We start from the raw sequence: 13430 nt of genomic DNA, 5'->3' as shown, positions 1-13430 counted from the left end.
CAAATAACAACAGTTCTTCCATTCAACAGTACTGAATCTGAAAGGCTTCAGTTTTGACTGCTTTGTTCTACTTTTTTTTTAACCTCCGACCCAAAAAGAGGGGTCTTATAAGTTTGACGTGTGTATCTGTGTATCTGTCTGTGGCATCGTAGCTCCTAAACTGATGAACCGATTTTAATTTAGTTTTTTTTATTTCAAAGGTAGCTTGATCGAGAGTATTCTTAGCTATAATCCAAGAAAATCGGTTCAGCCGTTTGAAATTTATCAGTTTTTTTTTAGTAACTGTAACCTTCACTTGTCGGGGGAGTTATGAATTTTTAATTTACACTTGTTAGCATTTGACTTCCACATTCTCAGTAAACTTTATTTTATTACATCACTGTGACAAGTTTTTCAGCCAGTGCGACCGATTCCTAAACTCGGGGTCTTTGAGGAAATATACATTGCAGCAACAGTAACAGCCTTGTAGGTCTACCTCATAGTAAATTAATATTTTGATCAAAAGCTTGACATTAACAGGGCTCTCTCCGTCACTTACTCCATACAATCGTAGCCCCAATTTCATTTGAATATTAAGCAACCAAAGTCCATGAAAAACAACTCTGACTGTCTGACTATGACTCATCTGAATAATCATGTTGATATCGATACTTCAAGTTCAACAAACTGTCTTAAACCCGTCAACTGCCGTACATTATCACTGGGCAACAAGGTCGGTGATAACAACTTACATAACCTTTTATTGTTGATGATGCAACGGAGATTTTAATAAGATTGGATTTAGAATGTTGTTACCACAACAATGGGTGCTGAGATGGATATGATTTTATCTCTCCCCAATCTATAAGTGAAGTTTTAGCTGAAGTCATTGTAGAATTAAAAAAAGCAATATAACAGATTCGGTTTATGTAGATTTTAGACGTTATGAAAAATACAACCTTCATAATATCATCTAGCATCTCTATTAATTCTGAGAAAACAATGTAGATTTTCCCTCAGTTTATCAAAACTTTATATTATTTATAGCTTTGATCTTATTTAATTGCGATGTTGCATTAAATCTGGAACTCCAGCTTCACAGTACTGTAAATACTAAATACACACTAAGTTTCTGATCAGTTTAGCTTTGCTTAGTTTGACCTTTAACGGTTATCCTAATCAAATCATATAATTTAAGCAGATAATCTTTATTTACACAGTTTCGAATAGTGTAGGTGTTTGGTACTTTACGTCTTCCATTGGAACCTTATCGCCTTTCTCGTTATAGGCTACAATAGTTTACTGCTTTTACTTTGATTAGAAATTATTTCTATGCAAGTATTAATTTTCTAATAAGAATTCTCTTACCCGATACATATTTTCAATCATTCTATACCTGATAAATTTTTGAAAATAATAACTAATTGTGTAGAATGTAGATAATTAGAATAATTTGTGAATAATCCCGTCATTTTATGTACGAATTGTTTACCTAGAGAAATGTTCATAATCGTGTATTTATTTTTTGTTTCCGTTTGTTTTCGTCTTGGTTATAATGTTCGTGATAGTATGCTAGACATCAATGAATATCTTGCAACAGGCCACACTGTTTTTATTCGTTGTTCTATTGCTGATACAATTTTTCTTACTACCTACACTGATTCACAAAAAGATTCGTTAAATCTGTTATCATGATTCTGTTTACTAAAAATATTTTATGATTCTAATACATTCACTATCATTTCAGTATAACTAAAAATTTTCCTATCTTTCTAAAAACATCTTTGCTTGTTATGTTTCAAATGGAAATAAAAATAATGGTTGCCTTAAATCTTATTGTTTATTGAAACTTTAACTTAACTTCCTTTTCCTTTGTTTTATTTGATTCAAGCGCATTACGTGAGCCTATGTAACAATGCAACAATACGAACAAATCGGTAACCCGCAACCTATGTTCTTGACTTGTTCGCCTTCACCACTTCCGAGGTTACTTTCAATTCTCTAAACCATGCACGTGTTTTACTACGATACCAGAATTACTGGTAACTATAGGGCCGATTTATTTATTGTTGCAAGAACATAGATTTTACTTTCTAAATACTGGATCGACACTGTGAAAAATTGTTTTAGTTGTATGTCAATTAATTATAATGATTACTTTAATTCAGCGATGTTCAATGATATATTCGATTCCCGATTTGTTATAAAATAGATTCTTAGTAAGTGTTAGAAATATTAGGCGAGTTAGTAAAAATGTGAATTACATTCGAAACCTTAGCTATACAATAAGTACATACTCTTTGTTTATCAGTTTAAACAATTAGTCAAATTATTTGGTTAAGTAAATGAAAATGTTATGAATTAAACAAATTATTATCAATTAAACAAATTATTCGATTAAGTAAAAGCAAATAGATCGTTCTTTTTAGTCACAAAATGTGCTTAGCCTCATCTTTCGGAGATCAATGTTTTCAACGACATCAGGATCGTCCGTTCCCTACTCCAATATCGATAAACGTAATTTGATAGCAATCGATGCGTTTATGACGATAATTTGTATAAACGCATAGCGGTTATGTAGATTGGAATCTCTTTTACGGTCACCTTATTAACGACTAGCTGATGCCCGCGACTTCGCCCGCGTGCATTTCGGTTTTTTGAAATCCCGTGGGAACTCTTTGATTTTCCGGGATAAAAAGTAGCCTATGTGCTAATCCAGGGTATAATCTATCTCCATTCTAAATTTGAGCCGATTCCGTCCAGTAGTTTTTGCGTGAAGGAGTAACAAACATACACACACACACACACACACACACACACACACACACACACACACACACACACATACACACACACACACACACACACATACAAACTTTCGCCTTTATAATATTAGTGTGATATCGGTTACAACTCCGATTGGAAAATGTCGATGTATTCGATTGTTGCGGATACAAAAGTTTGTGCAATTCATAGTCAAATCGTTTGCTACGTCGTTTTTGCTTTTGCATACTTTTGCCGTGCCCACCCTTTGTGCTATTGTCGTTCATAAGTTAAGTTTAGCTATTGTGTACCGCTGTGTACTGCTGGACCGATGACCTGAAGAAGGTGGCGGGGAGCGGGTGGATGAGGAAGGCGAAGGACCGTGTTTGGTGGCGCGCTCTTGGGAAGGCCTATGTCCAGCAGTGGACGCATACAGGCTGATGGATGGATGGATGGATGATGGATTGTGTACCACCGAATTAGCAACAGTATAAACTTGCCTTGTTATTTTTGAGCAGTATTAAATATAGGTAGTAAGTACCGTTTTAAAGCAATTTCCATCAAAGCATATTGGTTATTTGAATTTTCATTGGTGCCACAATGATAACGTATTTGAAAGACGGTTTTTTGCCGCCTATTTGCTTCTAAATAAGTTATTTTAATGAAACTATTGATGGTTTTGAATACGCGCGCGCAATAACCATGGCACGTTCGACCCTATAGTTATTTTACTCTTTTTATCAAAGGGAGAAGCCCTTTGTTAACTTTTTATCCGTCTTCTACCGAACGGCGTTGACTGTATTGTTAACAACTAGTGACGAAATTGATTGATCAGAAATGGACCCAAAGCATTAGTTATGCATTGGTTCCATTAAAGCACAGAGTTTCTGGTTTGTTTCCAATTTCCAGGCTTGTACATTTCGTAGAAATAATAATTTTAAATTGTCTAACGCGATTTAGCATCTCGGAATAATATAAAGTACTCGTAGGTACCAATATCTGTTAAGATAACTTAATAATATGTTTTAGGTCTCTAAAAATAATGACTTATTTGGAGCGAAAGTTGAAATCGCCCTAATTGTTAACCTTCGTACATTTTTTTTTAAGGTCACAAGAAATAATATGATTAATTTTGATGAAGCGCATTATATCATATTCATGAAATTGCTGTGATTCCTTCACGTTAACGCTTTCCTTTTGAGGGCTGTGACTGCAACTCAAAAAATAATAAAATGTCTGTAGATAGACGGACTAGACGAAACTACATACTTATAAAATATACACGTATTTGCAACGCCAGTTTAACCACGAAATCTTAGAAATACTTAGTTGTCGTGCGGAGTAACGGGCCACAGGATACAAACTCATAGAGTTGTGTTTGTTGTCAGGTATTGCAACGGGACGTGGAATGCCACGGTCGGATCGTGAGCTCGGTGGTGCGGCTGTGCGGCGGCGGCGACGTGGCGCGGGCGCTGGAGCGGCGCTGGCACCTGCTGTACCTGCGGGCCATCGAGTGGCAGTGCCACCTCGAGGCCTGTCTCGCTAAGACTGACAACCAGGTGAGACCTCTACGCCTTTTATCAACATCATTACTATCATTGTTAACCGATGAACGTCCAGTCTGGACATAAATCTCTTATAAGGACTTCTACACGCCACGGTCTTGCGACGCCTGTATTCAGCGGTTACCTACGACGCGTTTGATGTCGTCTGTTTAGTTAGTAGTGGAGACTTTTAACGCTGCGCTTTCCGGGCCAAATTCCAGTGCATACCAGCATTTGCAGTGTAGGCAAATCTCCAGCTCGCTAGACTGACAATCTTAAAAAGGTAGCGGGAAGTAGGTGGATGAGGAAGGTGGAGGACCGTGCATGGTGGCGGAGGACTCTGGAGGTCTTTATCCGTCAGTGGATGCAAAGCACCTGATTGATTGAAAATTTGTAACTGAACTAACAGTCCACAAAATGAACTTCACTAAAGTTCAGGCTGAACTATGAAGTATCATTTCCGGCCCTAAAGGCTATTAAGCTTTTAAAAAACTTGGTAAAGTCATTAATTACCAAGAGACTGGTATGATTGGTAAGATGTTATAATGGCCGACTTACTCAAAAATATTTTTACCTCGAGTTAATACGAGTACAACTCCGTACTAGAAATTCTCCGGAATCATCAGACGTGTCTGGAATGTTACGCAACAATCGCTCAGTGCATTTTTACTTTCGACTGACCACAAGAATGAAGAAAGCGGCGCTTGACAAAAAGAAGCTAATTATCGTATAATTGCCTAACGTTCTGCGGAGTACAGTGGTCTAATGCAATCGGAAGAAATATATTACTATTGCTTGAATGCGGACGATGATTGCGTCTGTTAAAATTAAATGGTGGCGCCAGGGTGGCGTCGTTTGAAGTGCAGCTTTCGGTCTCCTAAATCTCTACATCCACTCTAAAATTATAAATCATGTAATGTGTTCGTTTGTTACCCACTAGCTAAATGCACGGCATACATTGCAACTCGCACATAACAAGTTGCAAGGCGCAACTCGCATTCCACCTGTAATGTACGTTGATGGTAGGTACGATGTCAGAAACCTCCTTGCAAGACTCAATGTATTACTATAGTTCTAATAACTACATATACAAAATTTTAACTCAGTCGGGTGAAAGATTCGTAAATGCATAGGTAACGAACAGACAGACAAACACACTTTCAAGTTAATGTTACTTTGGATGGTTTTTTTTAAAAAGAATATTAGTCACGTTTATCATGACTAATATTCCCGTTTCCTCTCCAACTAAGCGTGAAGCTTGTGCAAAGAGTAGGTATGACAATAGTGCATCGAATGGGGTTTGAACCGCCGACCATGTCAGAATTCTGTCCGCTCCTATAACCGTTGAGCTATGGAGGTTTCTTCTATTAATTATATTGCAAGGAAGCCATTGTAGTCGTGTTTCTGTTTCGAACAATCGAGAGCCTGGTCTGTCAGGTTGCAGACAGACAGTAGACGAACAAACAAAGCAAACTAATGTATGTAGCATATCTACCAAACATATTTTATTTGAACAATCAAATAATGTTCCCCACGCTTATTTTCCTCGATGTATCGAGAACCGTTGCTCTTTTGTGCATTTCACACGAAAAATGACAATGGCCCAATCAACCACCCGTTGCGATGTTTGCAAATACGACCCTGACGCTTCTAAATGGCCTCCCAGACCGCATTAGTGGAATGGGGTTGTCGTTTCGGATGTCAAGTGATATTAAGGGTTAACTTGCACTAATGTATCAATAAATTATCCAATAATGGTTAAAAGGATTTGTTGTGATTTGTGGTCGCCACGAATTTTTTGATCTAATTCAGTTAAGTTTGCGTTTGGATTAATTTAAATCTAACCCATTTCTTTGAGGGTTTATTTATGGGCTTTTGTGTCATAAATTATCTTCATGGTCTTTTATGATGACGTTTATTAGCAATATATTAATTTGTTTAGATTTATATCCAATGTCCAATAATAAAGTAATTTTGATGTATGCCTGCGTAATTTAATAATATGGATGGTAAAAATAATTGTAGTGACGCCATTACAGGATTTGAAATTTTAAATTATAACCACAAATCCTAATAATTCAACTATTGTCCTCTACGCAAATCTAAAGGGAAATAACTCCTGCACAAGGGAAACCCATACTTAGTTACTAAGTTCACAGTGGTGTCACATAACTCACGTACACCAAATTCTGTTTAGAATTTTTAGGTGAGAAATTGCATATTTAACCAAGTGATTGTGCATTTTATTGAAGATATCATTAGGGTATCTCCACTGAGTTGTCGTTGTTCCTAAAGCATCTTAAGTATCTACCTAACAAAAAGGGGTTTGTACGTAATGTTATTCGAGGGGCGTATCAACTAATTCCTGAAAAGCCGGCAACGCATTGCCGGTACGTCTGGTGCTGTAAATGTTCACGGCGACGATAATCACTTAACATCAGATGACCTAAACAATAAAGTATACTTATTAAGTATTCAACTTTTAATCTAAACTTTTTCTCAAAAACCAGGTGCTAATGTAGAACAATTTCCTCTATTCCAGAACTGCCTGCCAGTAGAAGCAGCAAGCGACAGTGACGACGAACCCGCCCTCAAACAACCCAGGCTCAGCAGACGGGGCTCTCCTCGTCGGATACGCACACCAGTCAATGTGCGACACAGAGACAACTCCGAGGACAGTCGACAGTCCGCCTCAGAGGTAAAGACCGTAACTGTTACTGCGAATTAGGTGACCATACACAGGTTATTGTCTCTATTACAGTCATGTAGGTTGACCGCTGACCTGTTGTTTATACGGACAAAGCTTCGAAGACTAGGCGAATCAAGGATGACTATGAGAGCTGTCAATAGTCTGACCGAACTAATCCACAACGAAAACCTTCAACTTTAGCAAACCATGTGGCAAACAATGTCTTATGTTAAATGACAGGTCTAATTAATGAAGACTTTCGTAATGCTATGGAAAGGGATATCACTTATATTCAAGTTAGTTTAGAGATTGTATACAACAAAATTAGCCACAATGGCAATTAAATCACTTCAATCCATTTGTGACTTAAACAAAGCCAGTTCAAAACATAAACAATGTGTATAATCCAATGACAGTAGGAAGGAAAACTTTTAGATACAATAAATTAACTGCGAAATATTTAGAAAGCAATCAGAACAGGACAGCAAGTCGCAATCAGTCTCTCTGAAATAGAAAAAATCCAAAAGGCGTGACTAAATATGGAGGTCGGTTTCTTATATGCACTTTATTATTACATTCGACTTACATTACATTTTGTGGCTTACATTAAAGGAATCGTTTTCACTGACAGTTTGACAGCGAAATTCTTGGATATGTATAAGTATTTATCTTTACAGGAGGAACAAGAATATGCAGTAGCGTACACGTGGCGCGGCTTCGGTTCAGACTGCGAGTCAGAGTTGGTGCGACATCAGGACAAGATGGCGGACGAGCGGCGAGTGCCCTCCGTCGAGGACATCGACCTGCGGCAGACTGACCAGACCGTACCTGCTACTGGGGACCAAATCGATGGTAAGCTGTCTAACAGCCATGGGACACCCAACAGAAACGAAGCTTGCTCGTATTCTATCTCATTCAATCATAGTAAGTGAGAGAGCGAGAAAATGTTCTGGTGTACTCCATACAAGAGACAAGGGAGAACACTTTGGGCAAACTCATGCACAGCTTAACCAATGAGATGCATTCATTTCACCTTTTGTTGTTATAGTACTATTTGTTATTGTGCTCGAAATCGCTCGAGTAGTTGCGACTGCTTCAACTGCTTGAGCAGTTGTCAACGGCTGAATCGAGAATGAATTTTTGACCCTTTCATTTCGCTGAAAGGCATTCGCGCGTCTGCAAACTTTTCTTCACAAAAATTTATCTACACCTTCTTATAGTGTACGGAGCTGACTGTACGAACTGTCTAAAGACAGCTAAAGCTAAACATTGGTTTTTACAAAACACGGCACTAGTTACTATTGTAATAAAAAGTAGTGCTTCTAAAAGAAGTATAATCAATTTAAACAAACAGCACAAGCAACACATTCATTAACATCTCACCATATTAGGATTCTCCCTAATTAGTCTCTCGTATTTAATGGCTGGCACAGGTTACGATCCTTTTCATGCATTTGCATACAGCGCTAATGGTAATCAATGGCCACAAATGAATGGAAAGTTGCTGGGCTTTCCATTTTCTCACATGAGAAAATATTGCACAACTCTCCCCGGCTGATTTGAATTTAAAACAATGACTTGTTGATTTTATTACTGGAAGCACTCATTGAGAAATGTGTCTTGTTTACTAAACAAATACACAAACAACCCGACAGAACTGACCGAACACAATACTCATTATTATATCCGTTACAGGCATCAACAGACGCGAAGCAAAACTAGAGGAAATTCCAAAAGAAATTATTAAAACACCACCGACAGTAGTTAAAAGAAAAAAGCCCGTAAATACCTCAAGATTTAATCAGTCGGATAGAAAATCGAAAAATTGTGCCACATTTTATTTTAGACACCATGACACGGATTCGGATAGGCAAATGATTGAAACTGATGAGAAGTCTCAAGAAGAATCTTCTGAAGAGGAATGGACGTACGTCAACGGCCCTAAAATTGGAAACGAGGACTCTACAGATATTATGACTTCATCAGTTGAGATACAATGTGAACTACCTGTCGACGACAAGAAAGAACGACCTCCATCACCGAAACCAAAATTAGAATCGTCTACTCCTGACCTGATTCGTGTCGACCAAAACTCCAGATGTAAAGATATCGAAAGGCTCGTGATTCAAGCGGAGGAATTAGTACAGAAACAGGCACAACAACAAATGGCAAAGAAGAAAGGTACGAGAAACTTGAAGCCGCTTACGTTTGAAGAGGAGGGGAAGTCGGTCAGTCGAGCGAAAATGTCACGCATAAAGGAATGGTTGAACCAGAGCTCGGACGGCAAAAATGACAATAACCAGGTATGCCAAATGTAATATTGTTAAGTTGTTAGTTCAGGAAAACGAACCAAATTGTGAATATTTGATAAGTAATGCAGGTGTTAATAATCAAAAAGTATTGTGCTGCAGTTATCTGCAAGTAAATAATAATATGCATGGTTTTTCAATTAAAAATTACCTACAATTACAGTAAAGGCAACATGCCCCACGGAGGCCATAGAAAAGGTTCATTTTATAACAATTTGAGTATTTGAATAAATAAGACGCATTAAAATATTGAAATGTTTTTAAATCTAGATGTGGGTAAAAAAATAAAAACGTTTTTTTCCAGTCATTTTTTTACATACATAGATAGTTTGATATAGAATATTTTGAGTGATTATTGCCGTAAATTTACAGTTTAAATAAAAAAATGTTGCAAGATCAAAGAAATGAACTTGTAGGGACTTTTAGCTATGCCAATCTTTTACTTAAGGACCTTAAAGACCTTAGTCTTTAATTAAGGTGAATTATATTGTTTTTTGTATATTCTAGGGAACGGAAAGCTATGATGCATCAGGCGAATATACAACGGAAAGCGAAGTCGACACCTCTTTGACATCTGAAGAAAGGAATATTCATTCTTCTATGGACATGAGCACGTCTACCTGTACTGTAACTCCGACCCATCATGCTAAGGTAATTCATACTTTCTGTCATTTTAATAAGCTTCAATTTTCATCGCTTCTTATATATATATATAAAATTATTTATAGCTTTTATTATTATTGATAGCGAATGGTACCATAATAACTTTTTTGTAACATACAATTTGTCTTGGGAAACATCAATTTCATTTTCTTATTATACTTCGCTACTTCTTTTGTATACTACTTGCAAGAATACTTACCGTTACTCAGTTTATATTTTTACTTAGTTTTCTTTAAAGAATTTCTGTATAGTATCATCACAAAAAATGTGTACTTATATTAAGTATTTATATCACGCTGATTCGTTTTTGATCACTTGATCATGTACCATATATCCACTAATTGTCATCCGATATGCCTAGCCTAGGCTCTTTCTAATTCTATAAATATAAGAAAAATAACTAATAATATTTTATCTATCTGATTCCATAAAACATTATCATTATATTGTTTGGTGAAACCATGGCTTAGAAAAATCATCTGTTTTAGAAACTCGATTTTCAAACAACAACAGTTACCTAGTTGTTAAATTAGATTATTTGTTTTACTCCCGTTTATATCCAAAACGAAAGTAATAATAAATCATCTCCCATAAAAATAATATATTTACTGCTCTTTTTTTTTCTTTTACCGATTTTTACCAATCGCTAACAATTAATTTATCGAATAGGTAAATAAGAGAAATATGTATTTCGCTAGTTTTGCATTGTAAACCGATCAAAATTGCCAAATTAATTCATCAGTTAAAGTTTATTAATTTGTCGTTTTAAAATTCAGCTCTTAGTAAAATAAATATGCTATAGAATTTGATATTACACCAAACATTACATCAAGAGTGAATAGGCAACTTGTAGGCAAGCGCGCTGCATCTTAGGTTCCATCATCACTTGCTAGCAGGTCTGATTGCAGCCAAGCGCTAGTCTGTAAATTAAAAAAAAAACACAATATGCCATTGTTCTACCAACCCATTACATGTCTGTGCTAAAATGCAAAGGTAACTAACCTTAGGTGACACTACGGAAGAAACGCAACGGGACCAGCGCACGTCCCTGGTCTGTCTCCTGCCTATCGCAGCTTAACGGTGCGGGGACATCCCTAACGGCCACTCCTACCACGGAAACCATGCACAATAACATGTCGATATCGGAGTCAGCACTAAACACTTTGGCATCACCAGCGCGAGTCACTCCGGGAAACTCTAACTCAAAGCTTCGAGGAAGTTCCACTACTGTTCAGGTATTGTGACATAGATCAGTATATTCTAGCTTCTGTAACTTAGTATAGGTGACGAGAACAGGCGCCTCCTTGGTAGTTCTCCCGTCTAGAGCATTCAACAGCGCGGGAGCATCAACGGCTACCCCTACCACGGAAAACATGCACAATAACATATTATATATCGGAGTCAGCACTAAACACTTTGGCGTCACCGGCACGAGTCACTCCGGGAAACTCTAACTCAAAGCTTCGAGGAAGTTCCACTACTGTTCAGGTATTGTGACAAAATTCAACATGGAGTATGTTGAATTTTGTCAGCTTCGTAATCATAATTATTTATTTTGCCAGAATTGTACATGCATATTATTTAAATGGGTATGGAAAACTAGGAGACCTAGTCAGAAACTAATGTTAGTTTCTGTTCATCACTATATTGTAATTGGTTTTGTGCTTATAAACTACACAGCCTTATTTCCACATCAGCTTTATGCCATGCCGGTTTTATCGAAGATACAATCTATGTTCATTTTGCTCCATGAAGTGAAGACATATATTTGGATAAATGCATTTGTTTTGGCTCACCGAATTCTTCCAGATTATTCCAGTTCCAGTCTAGAAATTTTTCAAATACTATTTGAAAAATTATCCATCATAATCATCATTCGAATAAAATGCCCTTGTAATTCTTGAGTTCGTAATAATGTATTCCGAATAATATAGACGTAATGTAGTTTTACTAAAAACACATTAAATACCACCTGTCTTCACCATGAACAGCTGAACAATTACAGCCAAACAGTGGGATATAATGTTGATTTTTCTTGTCAGGGTCACGTATCAAGCACAAACACAATGACAGAGGCGTGTACGTCATGCGTCGAAGCGAACGACAAGCAATGCTGGCTGCGAAGGAAGCGGCTAAAACTGCGTCGACACAATAATAACAACTCGAGGAGGGATCGACTGGTGAAATCGCTGTCGTTCTGCGGACGACTCAGTCCGGAGATCGAGGATAAGCATGAGAGAAGCGCTGCGAGTGACCCCGCTACTAGTAGGAAAAATAGGTATGTTAATAGTCAAAGGCCTTATAATGTGATCAAAAAACCACCAAAACCACCAAACAAAACATGAGTTTTATTTGGTGTTTAAGTAATTCTGATAATTTATGCAGAAGACATTTTGATTTGCTCTCCTTTGCAATTAAAGGTTCGGCATATTAGGTGAATCTGGTACCTACCAAGTTAGTGAATTCAGGAAATTTGCACCAGGGTTCCCGAATACAATTTATGGTCTCATTTGGCGAACCAGCTTTTAACTAAAAACTGTTAAGGACAATCAAGGACAAAGTTTTTTCAACAAATGTAGGCAGATCAAATAGAAGCAGTTAAGTCATAATTGGAGGATCTTGACTCTTCGAGGAGCTTGCGAAAAAACGATTGCATTATTAGGTTTAGGGCCTATAACAATATGAAAGCAAATAACATAGAATTTGTTGTGTGCATGTGGTTGTTCGCTTAAAAAACGAATTAAACTTTAGGAAAAGATACCTAGCACAATCTGTGACAAAGTAACAAAATTTTCTTCAGGCCATTTTCTTTAGTTTTTAGGGCCAGAACTTTACATAAAAAATTCTTTCACCAGGTTCGATACTACCTCAACATCTGGCAACGACAGCGACGAGGAACTAATCAAACAACAACTGGCGACCATAGCTAACTTGCGCAGAAGCATCGAAAAGACACACATATCCAACAAGGAACCAGACAGTGCCATCCCAGAACAAAACGAGTCGGAACTAGCGGCCCCTAGCTTTAAATTAGGCCCCGAAGGTGGAGCCGTAAGACCTCGGTTGACACGGAGTATGGAAAGGGAAAGGACGTTTTTGACCTTAAGTTTGGGCGATCCCAGCCAAATGTGGGACGTTTGTTTGGACAAGGACTCCGACAAAAGTGTGACTGCTGGGACAGAAGAACATAGCTCGTTTTCGGAACAGGCTTGGGATTTCTATCAGGTAATTACTCTAATTCCAATTTAAGGATGTAAGCATAATTTCATGCAGCTATATTAAATTCTGTATTTCTGAAGTATTTAGGTGCGACTTGAGATAAACGCAAACCTTTTTTCGGGCGGGAGTAACGCTCGCTTTACTTTTGGTCGTATTTAAAATGGCCACTAAACACAACGCTGTTTTGAGGCCGCCATTTTATAGAGATGTTTTGGAAAAATAACTGCCATAAATTAAAAGCTTTATATTGTACGTATTAATTAC

The 13430-nt window shown here is 37.4% G+C and overlaps 1 protein-coding gene across 4 annotated transcripts in view; it reads left to right on the top strand.

The window, feature by feature from the left end:
- Positions 1-13430, top strand: part of LOC123876796 — a 354107-nt gene that overhangs the window by 296536 nt on the left and 44141 nt on the right. For 3 of the 4 annotated variants that reach the window (XM_045923148.1, XM_045923147.1, XM_045923146.1), the window contains 8 exons: positions 4131-4301; positions 6829-6984; positions 7653-7827; positions 8671-9278; positions 9792-9935; positions 10955-11182; positions 11990-12225; positions 12803-13172. In XM_045923148.1, the coding sequence (XP_045779104.1) occupies positions 4131-4301; positions 6829-6984; positions 7653-7827; positions 8671-9278; positions 9792-9935; positions 10955-11182; positions 11990-12225; positions 12803-13172 (2088 nt within the window). The remainder of the gene's footprint in view (positions 1-4130; positions 4302-6828; positions 6985-7652; positions 7828-8670; positions 9279-9791; positions 9936-10954; positions 11183-11989; positions 12226-12802; positions 13173-13430) is intronic. The other variant, XM_045923150.1, reaches the window with a different exon arrangement.

This window comes from Maniola jurtina, chromosome 22 (genome assembly GCF_905333055.1).
Source record: "Maniola jurtina chromosome 22, ilManJurt1.1, whole genome shotgun sequence".
NCBI lineage: Eukaryota > Metazoa > Arthropoda > Insecta > Lepidoptera > Nymphalidae > Maniola > Maniola jurtina.
Note: the sequence above shows the minus strand (reverse complement) of the source record. Positions and strands in the feature narration are given on the sequence as shown.